At 33.0% G+C, this 13,705-nt stretch overlaps 1 protein-coding gene across 6 annotated transcripts in view; it reads left to right on the plus strand.

Moving 5' to 3' along the window:
* The window catches only part of VEZT (vezatin, adherens junctions transmembrane protein), a 33,934-nt gene extending 21,130 nt beyond the window's left edge, over nucleotides 1–12,804 (plus strand). For 3 of the 6 annotated variants that reach the window (XM_007424627.3, XM_007424629.3, XM_025164376.2), the window contains exons 6-12: nucleotides 1,092–1,241; nucleotides 2,510–2,657; nucleotides 3,747–4,078; nucleotides 6,757–6,950; nucleotides 7,879–7,979; nucleotides 10,160–10,364; nucleotides 11,582–12,804. In XM_007424627.3, coding sequence (XP_007424689.1) covers nucleotides 1,092–1,241; nucleotides 2,510–2,657; nucleotides 3,747–4,078; nucleotides 6,757–6,950; nucleotides 7,879–7,979; nucleotides 10,160–10,364; nucleotides 11,582–12,105 — 1,654 coding nt within the window. In that variant the 3' untranslated portion in view covers nucleotides 12,106–12,804. Of the gene's footprint in view, nucleotides 1–1,091; nucleotides 1,242–2,509; nucleotides 2,658–3,746; nucleotides 4,079–6,756; nucleotides 6,951–7,878; nucleotides 7,980–10,159; nucleotides 10,365–11,556 lie in introns of all 6 variants that reach the window. The other 3 variants (XM_025164375.2, XM_007424628.3, XM_088141896.1) reach the window with 3 other exon arrangements.
* The last annotated feature ends 901 nt before the right edge of the window (nucleotides 12,805–13,705 follow it).

Genomic DNA, 13,705 nt, shown 5'->3' on the forward strand with positions numbered 1-13,705 from the left:
AAGTAATATTACATACAATGACAGTTTCAGAGAGAAACAGCTTGCAAGTGATTGTTATAGATCAGTATGGTATACACTTGCTACACTTCCATACAGTATAGGAATACTGCAAGGTAGATATTTCATAAGTATATGAAATAATATATTTTTTTAAAAACTGTTGCAATTGTTTTGAATATGACATTTATGTTGATGTTGTAGAAAAAATGCACTATATCTTGTGATTAAATATTTGAATTTTAAAGTAATGGTAGAATATTAGCTCATAATTCCATGTTTCACACTCCATTTAAAAAAGAGTAATATACGTCACTTTTGATGAATGATACAAACAGGCTTAATGTGAAAGCATGTTCTTCACATGTCAAGAGTAGTCCACCAAGGCAGACATGTTTATCCATTCTTACATAAAAGATAATCCTTGGAGATACCAGCAACAGGCGAACAAAAAAGCAGAGGTATCTCAGGAGGAATGACTATGATACTGAGGTATAAAATATACATTTACTGAAATTAATCCATTTTGTCTTCACGCATATAGATAGGAAATTGAATCCAGTTTGATGCTTGTACCCAAAAGCTTTTATTCCTTGTTCTGAATGCCTTAGAAATTATTTTCAGATAGAAAAAGTGTGCCTGTTTTAGAAGTAAATCAATTTTTGATTTAACAATAGCTTTAATTATTCTAAGCATTGCCAAATAATTAAAAGCTATTTTGCAGTTTAGATCCAAATTACTACTGTAGGTCTTAAACTAAGAATTTCAGGACTGTTGATTTTATAGAATTGGAAAGAAGAAAGTAAAAACAAGTCCTAATGATACAATGCAGTTTTCAATTATACGAAAGACGTTAGATTTGAATCGGCTTTTATACTGGGCTTCACATTAGATTTTAAATTTTATCCTTTACCAAGAGTTTAATAAATTGCTCCTTTTTCAACATATTTCAATTTGTAAATTGAAACAAGATTTCAGGATGTATAAAGATATATTCTATATATTCAGAGAAAATAAAAGGCTGTATAATTGTTTTATATTTTTTATCATTCTGTAGGACATCTGTACAGTTGTATCACATTTTACTTTTCAAGTTTGCTTGACAGGGTTAGTGCTGCTTGCCCATATAATAAAGGTGGACAGCATCCTTGTCAGCATCTGATTGGTCTTCGAAAAGCCGTATATCGATCAGTAAGAGCCAACCTCAGAGCTTCAAGACTTGCTACCTTATATATGCTTAAACAATATCCTTTTGAAAATAATATAAGGAAAAAAATTTGCATAGCACAGTGAGTGGCTATTATGCAAGAATTTGGTAAACTGCCAAGTTTTTACTTACAAGCTCTATATTCCACCTTTTCTCTTAACAGTTCCTTTCACTTTTATCATCTTCCTGTTTTATAATAAGCCTGTTTTCACTGATATCCCATCCACTCTCATACATCTTTTTCTAAAAGGAAGTCCCTCTATCTTTGTTGAGTGGGCTCTTATGTCATAAATAACATTTATAGGCCTAGACTATGAATCTTAGTATGCACTAAGTGACTAATAAACTTGTTCAGTCTTTGACCTAGCACAGTGCAATACTGTCAGTTTTCACCTTTTTAGATATTCCAAGAAGTTTATCCCCCTCCTATTCTGTTTTTGGCATGAAAGGGTGAAACTAGTCCAGTCATAGGCTATGCTTAGTTGAATCAGAGAGAAAAGAAGGCAGCAAGAACGTTTACCTAAAGACAACTTTTCCCATTTCCCCATGATTTAAAAGGGACTGAGAAAATGTTGCCATTTTTTAATTCTCTTTTTTTTATTGAATTCAGTTGGATTCTATAGAGCAAAAAGCATATTTTGCTCAACTGAATGCCTCAAATACAACCTTTCTTCTGTAGCTATTGAAGTCTCTATAGATCATAACTTTTATTTTTTAAAAAAAGTATTTTTATGTTATCAGAAAAAATCTTGAGATCCTGATTCTCTGCTAATTTTTTCAAGCTGAAACTCCATTGAGTTTGGTGTGACTGTTACATTCATTTAAGTGTTCAGTAGATTAAAATTTGTAGAATATTTATGCTAATCATAATTCTCATCTAAATAGCATGAGTTTATGCTAATCATTATTCTCAACTAAATATGGTTTTTATTATCTCCTTTTAATCTACATGTAAATTATAACATTTAATGAAAATGTAATGTTAAAGAGGAATATTTATAGTTTCAGCTTTATTAGTAAAACAATTTTTGCTTAGGATGGAGCACTGCAAATGAGAAAAAGGAATTCTGTACTCTCTTATTTCTTAAAAAAAAAAATCACTCAAATTCTCTTAGTCCACAATCTTATGTCGAGTGTGTTCTTTCTTCAGCAGCTTGTTTGAACTAACGCTAAAATTGTTTCATCTACAAATACTTTGTAGGTTGTTTAACTTGTAAAGTAGATAAATTATTTTTTTGCGCATCATATTTGTCAATATTGCATGCCATGCAAAAGGTTCTTTAACTGCCTTAACACTAAATAAACTTACCCACTGAATTCTGAGAGTGACAATGTCACAAACTACATATGTGTGGTGCCTTTTAAGGAGCTTGGTTTGGGATTAAATGAAGAACAAGTATCTGAAGAAGAAGCACACAATCTTACAGATGGCTTCAGCCTGCCTGCACTAAAGGTAATCTAGTATCATTTTACTGATCATACCATCAACCTATTCTGTCATTGCTTTTAGCCTGTAGCAGCTGAACAAAACAAAATGATCCTGAATTATAGTAATATTTTAAAGTTTGAAACACATTAGGTTTATATTATTTTTGTAGCTTCGCTCCTGATTTTCACAACATTTCTGAATAAACCATGTAGGAATGTGTATAATTTGTTATCCATACCAATTTACAAAGAGGAACCTTTGGGTGCTACTATCTTGTTTCACAATTAAGCCATTACAGCATAATGCGCTTTGGGTAGATAAGTATTATTTTGGATGCTTTTATTATGAAAGGGTATTTTAATTTTCAGAACAGTATTTTGCAAACTCAGCATGCAAAATAAATTAAAAATTTATAATTGACATATAAGATTAATTCATTTTTTTATTATGTTGTACAGATAGTCCTCAGGTTACAACATTTCATTCAGCAACCGTTCAGAGTTATGGCAGCACTGGATGAATGGTACTTATGACAGGTCCTTGTAGTTTCGGCTGTTGCAGTGTTCTCATGGTCATAATTTCACAATCTGGGTGCTTGGTGCCTGCCCTGCAATTACAACACAGTGAACCACAATCATGTGATCATGATTTCTGATATTCCCAGGAAGGCAGGAAGTCAGACTGGGGTTACATGAGGTCCTTGCTTAGCCATCCGTCCAGTCCTAATTTAACAACAGCAACCAGGATTGCTGGAATTGCTGTTGCTAAGCGATGCGGTCACGTGATGTTGCGCTTTATGATTGCATCACTTAATGATGACAGTTCTGGTCCCAGTTGCCTTCATAAGCCGAGGACTACCTGTATAGGGAAGTGTTAATTCCCTGCCCCACAGAATTAGCCTTTGGGAAAAAATAGGGTAAAGGGGTTAACATAGTTCTAATGGATGAATCAGTGTTTAATCCAGGATAAATTATTTAGTTTAGATTATTTAAAATATTTTTGCTCTGCCTCTCCCATCATTCAAGATAATCTGACTATAATTGATTTGCTTAAGCATATTGTTTGATTAAAATAGGAAAAATAAGATAACAATTGATTCCTTTTGTTTCTTAGGTTTTATTTCAGCTTTGGGTCGGTCAAAGTTCTGAATTCTTTAGGCGACTACTTCTTCTGTTATCTCCATCCAATGCATCTCTCAAGAGCCTGATTACACCAGAATGTTTGCCTCTTTGTATTTTTTATGATGTAACTCAAGGTTTGCCACATGCTCACGCTGCTTGCTTAGAAGAACTTAAACGGAGTTATGAATTTTACCGGTATTTTGAAACACATCATCAATCTTATTTGGAACGTCCAGTCAAAGTTAAACCAAAATCAGGAGAACTAAGCCATCTCCATACTGCTGTGCGCAGTTTGCAACTCCATCTAAAAGCCTTACTGAATGAGTAAGTTAAATATAGGAATAATTTTTCATAGTTTTAATTCCAGTTTTAGTTGAACTTCTAAAAAATAATTCAGTACTATTTTGCAACAATGGTTGGTGGAGATTGTTATTGCTGTTACTTTGTTACTCTTGTTACTCTTATTCTAAGTTAATTAAACAATCTAATTAATAAATATCTTTTTCTTTTATGTGTGAGACTTGTGTGTAAAGTGCTTGATAGATTACTACTGACAGTCAGTTATTTGACTGTAGACTGGAGTTCCACTAAAGCCCAATGTAGTATTGTTGTTCAACCACTTTTTCTGTGATCAGATATGTCATCAGTATAATTCATATTAACCCTTCAGAGTTATTTCAACAACATTTGTTAGTACCAGCCATTTTCATTCACTTATTAGGGGAAACTGACAGTGCAATTCTGCCTGCCTACTTAGAAGTCAGTCCCACTGAATTTAATGGAACTTTCTCTGAAATCATTCTGTATCATGCACTTGTGCAGGTATCAACAATTATTTATATGCAATGTATATAATGAGAGCCAGTTTGACTTAGTGATTAAAGATACCAGGCTAGGAACCCAGAAACCATGAGTTCTAGGCCTGCCTTAGGCACAAAGCCAGTCACCCTTTCTCAGCCCTAGGAAGAAAGCAGTGATAAACCACTTCCAAAAAATGTTGCCAAGAAAACTGCATGGCAGTCACAATGAGTCAAGATTGACTGAAAGGCACACACACACACACACACACACACAAAAAGTAATAGACATAACAGATGAAAAATGTTAAGATATTTTATTGTTATAAACAAGATTGCTTGAATATGAAAATACTAAAATCTTGTATGATTTTATACCTGTGCTTTTTAATTGTTAATTTTTAAAATAAAAAAAAACTTTTTTATTTAGAAGTATGGCAGGTGTTACATTGCTGACCACTTAGTTGAACCCTCTCATAATTCAGACAAGACTGACCTGCCACTTTAAAAAAGAGAACAAAGGAAGTGAGATAAACCCCCTCCATATGAAGGGAAATGCTATAGTTCTTAATTTTGTTAGGAATTTATGGATTTATCTCTAGCCTTTCTGGGAAATCTAACTCATAATGAATATATGTATTCTAATATGTATTAGAAGAGCAAAAATTGCTACTTCAAGTGCTTGCATTAATTTTCTAAAACTTATTTCACCTGTTAAACCCTTCCCAGAGCTTTTGGTATTGAGTGATTATGTCCCATCAAGTTGGTGTGGACTCTTAACAACCATATACATATATTTTCTTCATGACAATCTGTTCCTAACTTGGTCCTTAAGGTCTTCCAACAGTGCACCCACTGCCACTGTAACTGAGTCTATCCATCTTGTTGCTGGTCATTCTATTCTTTCCTTCCATGTTTCCCAACATTAGAGCTTCTCCAGAGAACTAGGTGTTCACATGTGTCTGAAATAGGATAATTTGAGCCTGGTCATTTGTGCCTCAAGTGAGAATTCTGAGTTGATTTGTTAGATGATCCATTGGTTTGTTTTCTTGGCTGTTCACAGTATTCTCAGGAGTATTCTCCAACACCGAAGTTCAAAAGTGTCAATACTTGTCCTATCCTGCTTCTTCAAAGTTTAACTTTCACTTCCATAGAGTGTCACAGGGAATCCTATTGCTTGTACTATTCAGATCTTTGTAGGTATAGACACATCATGGTATCTGAATATCTTTTACAAGGCCTGACTGCTCTACTAAGTGTTAGTCTATTTCTTTACTGCTTATTACTTTACTGTTCATGGTTGATACCTAAGCTTTTGATATATTAACTTCTTATTTACCATAAAAGTTGATTTTGGGTTGATCATCTTACATATGCAACTTCCTATGGTTGCTCATACACTAGTTCATACATATGCAACTTTCTACTGTTTATTGTAATGAGAATGAATCACAGCAAGCCTTAGGATTACATGCTTTCCCTTTCTTCTTGTGGTAGACCTATTAGGAGATTAAATGCTTTTCTTAATATTTTTAATTCTTTAGATAGTTTTTTTTAAACAGGATAACTCCAGGAGATTTTGAAGTTAGCTTTTTTTTAAAAAAAGGAATAATTACAGAGTTGCATCATCTCCTTCCAAAAAAGTATGCCCAAATGCCAAATTATCTTGTATGATCATAAAAAAAAAAAAAAAGTGAAAAAAAATTGATCTTGTATCAGAATAAAGAGGTGGGGGAATGCACAAGTCCAAAACTCAATGTAACTGGTATCCACCATTATAAACAATAGAATATTATGATATACTATTAACTCCATGATATAGTTTACTGAGAAAAAATGACAATTATATCATTTTAATGTATTTTTCCCTTGAACAATAAGTTATATAAACTGCTAAACACACTAGCTATGATAGGATGTCTTACTGCCTTCAGTCATCATGTTATTTGAATTTACCTAAGTAGATTCTTCAGTTCTATACAAAGAAAATTTTTAAGCAATGAGATCCTCTGTTCTTTGATGTACTGGTTCTTTTTGCTGTGTTTACATACCTTTTTTGTCTTAATAGGCTTATTACCTTTGTTCAAAAATCAATACTATAGGGCCTCTGCTAAGTGTCATATCCCAGTACAGCCTGTGATTTTCTCCCTATTTTTTCTGAAATACTTGTCTGAAATTTTCTTCTTCTTTTTTTTTTTTTTACAGAATGATAATTCTTGAGGATGAACTTGAGAAGGTTATGAATTCCAAGGAAAGACCAGAATTAACTTGGGAGGCCTACCAAATTGTAGATCAAAAATTGAAATTGATTCAGCCTCACATGCATGCTAGCAATAGTTGCTGGGAAGAGGCTATTTCACAGGTGGAAAAAATGGTTCGAAGAAATTCAGATAAAAAAGGTATATCGTTTTCACAGGATACGATGCCTATAACAGAAACTGAGGCAGATTTAGGGCAGAAGAATCTGTAAAGCCACATTGTTTGGGTTAAGTCTAAAAGGAATAGCCCTCACTCCTGATGAGGGTGTGTGCACGTGTATGTGCACAGGAGGTGTCAACTGACATTAGAATATAATTAAAATATAGTATTCATGATGTGAAGGCATTTATGGGGAATTTTCTTTGCAGATAAAACTATAAAATAATATCAGTCATCTATTAATGATCTAATCCTAGTTAGACATTTGTTATGTGGCAATTGGGTTATAACTTAATTGGGAGGAATGTATTGAGTTCTGATTAATTTTTGAATTGCATGTTTATATTCTGGTCATCTCAGATGATAGTTAACCCTTTCTGTTACAGATATCAATTTGAATGGTATTTTACTACTTTTCAAAGCAATTCTATATTAGTATTTCAGAACTGACAAATAGGAATCTTGCATTTACCATTCCTCCTGCAGTAATAGATTTGCCAAATTAGGCTGTTTTTAACTTAATTTACTAAGATACAAAATGCACAAATCTTTGATCATGTATAGAGCCCATTATTCTCTTCACAGGAATCACAATTCAGCCAGGAAGACCAATTTAAGAACAAGATGGGATATTAAATTTAAAGCTATAATGTATTATAAAGCCTTTGGGAAGAGCCTTTTGGGAGAGTTCTCCTGGCTTTTAGTCCAGTGCCTTTAACTACTACATTAAACTGGCTCTCATAAAGTCTAATTAAAAGGCATTAATTCTGATTACTTTGAAAAACTGGAATAAAACAAGTATGGATCATATTAAATTCTGAACAAAACTGATTATAGAATCTCCTTAAAAAAAATTGTACATCATTATTCCAACCATTCCAATTTTGCTATATACCTTTCTACCTCCAGGTAAATCTGAACCATCTTGTGAAAACAAGCATTGCTCTATGATACCTTTAATTCAGCCAGCTGTGCATATAGAAGACAAAGACCCTATTCCTGAAGAACAGGTAAACATAGTATAGAACATTAGAAAGGTATTATTCACAAAATAAAATTTAGAGATTATTTTTCATACAATATTGGTTTTTGTCTACTGAAAAGAAAATCACTGTTAATAACTTTGCCATAATTTTTTGCAACACATTTTTTGTTTTTTGGTGGAGGTGGGAATAAGTATGTTATCAATGGACTGCATATTTGTCAGCTTGCATCCTGACTTTCTGTTCAACTCATGAACAGTACTGTACAACATATCAAGCCCCGAAATTTCTCATCTCTTGTGTAACAAATAACTTCCTACTTAGATGGTAGTGCAGAGAGAATATCGCATTTTGTGTGGAAAAGAGACAAATCTCGCTTAATGTTTTATGTTGCACTATTTACAAATACGTTCAACAAGTATTGCCAGTTCTCTGCTTTGGAATTAAAAAAAATATATTGTACTTCAAATATGCAGAATTATAGTCTCTAAATGAAATATGTGTTTCAGTGATGCCACTTCACGCAGCACTCTACTTCACACAGTTCTAAAGAAACATTTACCCTTCAGAATTGGAACCTAAACTACAGAATTGTACTATAGGTAGTCCTTGTTTAGTGACTGCCTTGTTTAGCAACTGTTCGCAGTTACGAGAGTGATGAAAAAGTAACTTTATGACCAATCCTCACATTTATGACCTTCGCAGGTCTGAAAAGCAAAGCAAAGCTGAAGTAAGATCATAAGCACAGACACAGTTTCACTTAGTGACTGCTTCATTTAACAACCAAGTTGTCAGTCTCAATTGTAGTTGCTAACAAGGACTATCTCTGTCTATCTATTAACAGGATAGAAACGGTTATTAATTCCATTTTATGACCTCTTATGTTTGTTATATCTTAGCAAAAGAAATAATTGTTGCTGCTAGTACCACTAAACAGTGTTTAAAAAGGATTATAATATTAATGCCAGTTAAATGACATATTTATTGCTTGGCTGAAAAATGTTTATTCCCAGGATTGAGGGTAAAAGTAAGACTGGGCTTTTTTAAAAACTTGGATGTAAATTGTGATAGTAATAGAGGAACATAATTTATATAAAGAACTGAAAATAGTGAACAATTTTTCGAATAGATTGTTTTATGATTTCAGTCATTGGAAATTCTGTTGTCTGCATCTGTGTATCTGCATTATAGAAATGTGAACACAGACAACTGAACTGAATTTAGCTTGCGTTGACTATTACTGGAGCCATCTGCCAGGTTGGGGTAAGGTATTATCAACACACAGATGCTTCTGAGCCATATATCTCACGCTGGGCCCAGTAGGGTTTATGGTAGGAAGTCCTTACCCAGTGCTTGGAGGCATGAATGAATAAATGAGGAGAATCAGGCTCAGGCTCAACCCAAACAAGATAGAGTGAGGGTTAATTCAGAACCCTACTAATTCCAGATACCAATACCAATTTTGACTTTCAGTGGGGTTGTGCTTCCCTAGAGAGATGGGCCAATTGGAGGTTCTTTTAGACTCAGATACTGCTAGAAGAGCAGGTAGTAGCTGTGGCAAAGATGGCCTTTCCCCAGTTTCAGTTGGTACACTAATTGCAGCCTTACAGGAAACAGGATGCACTGAAGATAGACTCTCATGCCCTTGTCACCTTGCAGTTGGATTATTGTAAATTGTTCCACGTGAGGTGAGGTGAGGTGTTCTTGAAGGCTATCTGGAAACTGCAGCTGATTAAAAATATAGAGTTTTTACTGGGCACTCTCAGAATTGCCATGTTATATCACTGTTGTGGGAGATACATACATTGGTTACCGGTGTATTTTTGAGTGGAATTCAAATTGTTGGTTACTACCTATAAAGCCCTACATAGGTATCTAAGTCCCTTGGCTTTTCTAGAAGGTCTTTGGAAATTGATTACTGTGGAGTCACTGGTGCCAGAATAATTTTTTAATAATACATATTAGATATTTACTTATATTGCTTTTATTACCTAGATGTCGTACATTGCCTGGAATTTTTGTGGATTAAGATGATAAATAAATTCCAGAAATAAGTATTTCAGAAAATTTCTTCGGAATTTTAACTCCACTTGGAATCCATTTCTTTAAAATATAAATATAAATTAATAGATGAGCAGGAATGCTAATACTTTGCAGGACATGGCAATATGTAGTTCAAGCCAGGTGTTTGTTGACTTTTTCTTCAGGAACTTGAAGCATATGTTGATGATACAGATATAGACGACTGTAAGAGAGATGACTTTTATTACTTTTCTCTGGAAGACAGACAGAGGCAAAAACGTGAAAGAGAAGAATCCAAGAGAGTGCTGCAGGAACTAAAATCTGTGTTGGGATTTAAAGCTTCAGAAGCAGAAAGACAAAAGTGGAAACAGCTGTTATTTAGTGATCAAGGTAAATGATGATGATTTCAAGTAATATATACGCAACTATCTTTGATATAGATGAAGGTTTTGATGATCAGGACCAATTCTATGGTCTGGAGTATTACCATTATATACTATACCACTAGTATTTCTCTTTCTGTAGATTGGAATTTGCTTCCCACTGCTAGGGAAAAAGCACTTTTGAGGGTCCTACATTTAAGCACATTAGGAGTTATCGGTATATATAGCAAATACATAATTTAATTTTTATTCCAGAGAATAATACTAATACTTCTACAAACACAGAATATGAGGTGAAGAAAGGTTTTGGTGCAATAATTTAGTTCTGTTCCATTCCCTAATATTTTTTGTAGTCAAGATTTGCACAACTGTCAAAATGATTTTGTTCTCATAATTGAAGGCAGGCAAAATTTTTGCAGCCCAGATGTGCACTTTTTTAAAAAAAAATGATTTCTCAGGGTGAAAATGCAGCAACGGCACTTGAGATGGCATTCTGACTTTGGCAGAGACATTGCTTCCACCAAATGGAAAAGAAATTGAATTATTTCTGACTAATGTTGGTTGTACTAGGGAGTTTTGTAGCCACATGCAGCCTATGGATTCCCCATCACAAGGAATCCTTTATATAATTTCCTCAAGTTTAACCAATAATATGTATATTGAAATATAAGGATTGGTTTTAATTCATTATATTATAGATAAAATATTACTGGGACTAGAAATGTATATGTCAGAACTTTTAGTTCCATGTGAAAATGGTCAAGAAAATTGGCATTAAAATGTGGGATAATAAGTGGTGGGTTTGTCTGGGAAAAAGTAAGGTTTTTTTCCTTACTTTTCCTTTTTTTTTTTTAATTCCTTCTTCCAGTTTTCTTGAAGCAAAACAATGGTTTACAAATAAATATCAAATTATAATGTTAAATCATGATGTATTTGCAATCTTCATTTACATAGCAAATTGTTCCAGTGTGAACCTATCTGAATTTTTATTTTGTAAATCAATGAATTTCTGATCACCGGATTTCTGAGTGATTTAATCTGATTACATACAAGAAATCTCTACATAGTTTATCCTGTTCTGTTCCATCATTCTTTGAAAAGAAATATGATTTACAGCATTTACAGTCTTACATCCTCAGTATAAAATACAACATTTATTTATTCATTAAAAACATTGTGCAGTTGGTTACTTGGAGTAGTTATTTTATTTTTCTCTTTACTAAGCTGCAGTGAAAACATTGCCTACTTCAGAAGACTCTGTACCAAATTTGGGATTACTTAAGAATTCAGACACAAATAACCAGGATTGTAGCAAAAATGAAAATCTGGAAGAAACAGTTTCTGACCACAGAATGAAAGTCCCTAACACTGAAAAAGGTAGGAAGGAATATTTATTTGATGGACCTGAAGTGACTGAAAATGATGTTGCCCCTGCTGCTTCACCAGAAGTTGAAAAAAGAACATGTTCCCAGTGCAATGGAGAAGGTGAAGAATCTAAACCAAGTGCTGTGGGTAGAGTAAGTGTTATACAGCCATCTGAAAATAGTATGGTACAGTCGTCCATCAAACAAAGATTGGCTGAAATCCATATATCCACAGATTTTAATTTCACATCAGGTCTAGCAGCACAGGTTGCTGCTAAATCCCTCACATTTAGAACCATGACAGAACAGACATTTGAAGAAGACGAGGAAGTAATTGAAATTCAGACGAATGAGGACATTTTGGAAAAAACAGAAAATACATGACTGAAAATGAATTATTGTAAATCTCACTTTAAATTTGCTTTGCTAATTTTAACACATAGAAAGCAAGATAAAAGACACAAGAAAATCAGAATTTAACAATGGATGACAAAGAAGAGATGTTTATATCTATTGTTAAAATCACGTTATTTAGTTGGCTTTTACTAGTGTTTTGAAATATATACAAACACAAGCCAGACTAAAGGTGTACAGTACAGTTCTCACTGATGCCAGAGATGACTGTTTTTATTAATATTTTATTTATTTATATTATGAGGCTTTTTTTTCTAACAAAAAATTACTGTATTTGTCATTTCCTTAATAGCAGCATTAATTTAAATGAAAATACTTGAAATAATTATTTAACAATTTCTTGTGGTTCTCCTTGCCAGCTTCATTTCTTCTATAAGTTCTGCTTTATATCACTAGGTTTTGTTGATCCATTGCTTCATCAGGGTTGGATCCTATTGAATTAAGATGTATCCTATTGAATCTATTACTAAAGTCACATCTATTATTGGTGTATGATAGCAGAGGATTAAATTTTTGGCATATGTTAACTTCTGACTGGAGAAAATAATTTGAATTTGTTCTGTATTTACAACATTTCTCTGTACTCTAGAAATTTCCAACCTATTCCTTGTGATAACCACTCACTTCCCTATTTGTACATGGGAGAAATTAAACAAGTTTTGAACCAGTCTTCCTCTTTGGTCTTTCTGTTCATTTCTTTGATAAATAAAAGCAATTTTGTTTCTTCCATAAATTAATATTGATACTTGATTATAGTTGCTTATCTATCTAATTTGCTTCTGTATTGTATCATATACTCTCTATTCAGATAACTCAATTTCTTTTATTTTTAGTCTAAATATTACAGATAAGTAGTAAGTATTGAACACTATTGATTGTCGGTAAACAACATCAGACTTTTTTGCTAAATGTAAGGTTAGAGCCAAACAATGCATGCTGCATGAATTAGACTGCACAACTTTAAAAGCAAGTAAGGTTAGATTTGGTTTGTATCAATAATGTGTAAAGTTAGCAACTGCCAAATATCCACTTTTATTAAAATAATGAATCAAATGGATCTATGATAAATTGTGCTTAGTTCTCATTTTTACTTAGAAGAATGATAGAAGACTAATTTCTATCTTACACTTGGAAACTGCTTTATATTTTGTGAACTATGTTTATATTTATCAAAACTCCCTGTGTGCTTAAAATCAGGAGAACATATTCAGTTTCTTGTACCTTTCCTATCTGCTTTTGGTAACAATGGATTGACAATGGATACTTGTAAAAAAAAAATAATATACCAATTTCTAATTAGCAATGGTGGCATATCATTCGGTATGTTCTCTAGTCTTCACCATAAACCAGTTATGTTATGAAACAAGGCTATGAGGCATACCAGTATTAAATTCTAAAAAGCTTAAACATTTTCCATTTTTTTCAAGGGAAAAATTACAATTTAGGACCAAAAGGAAATATATCCAATACTTTAACAAAATGTTAAAAATAAAAATATCTTTTATATGTAACAATAGATTGCATAATTTGATACATTTGCAAAAATTTAAAATATAACTGCTTTGACTTT

Source organism: Python bivittatus, unplaced genomic scaffold (genome assembly GCF_059951505.1).
Source record: "Python bivittatus isolate LINGU-HERP-01145 unplaced genomic scaffold, Pbiv_v1 ctg000330_np1212, whole genome shotgun sequence".
Classification (NCBI taxonomy): Eukaryota; Metazoa; Chordata; class Lepidosauria; order Squamata; family Pythonidae; genus Python; species Python bivittatus.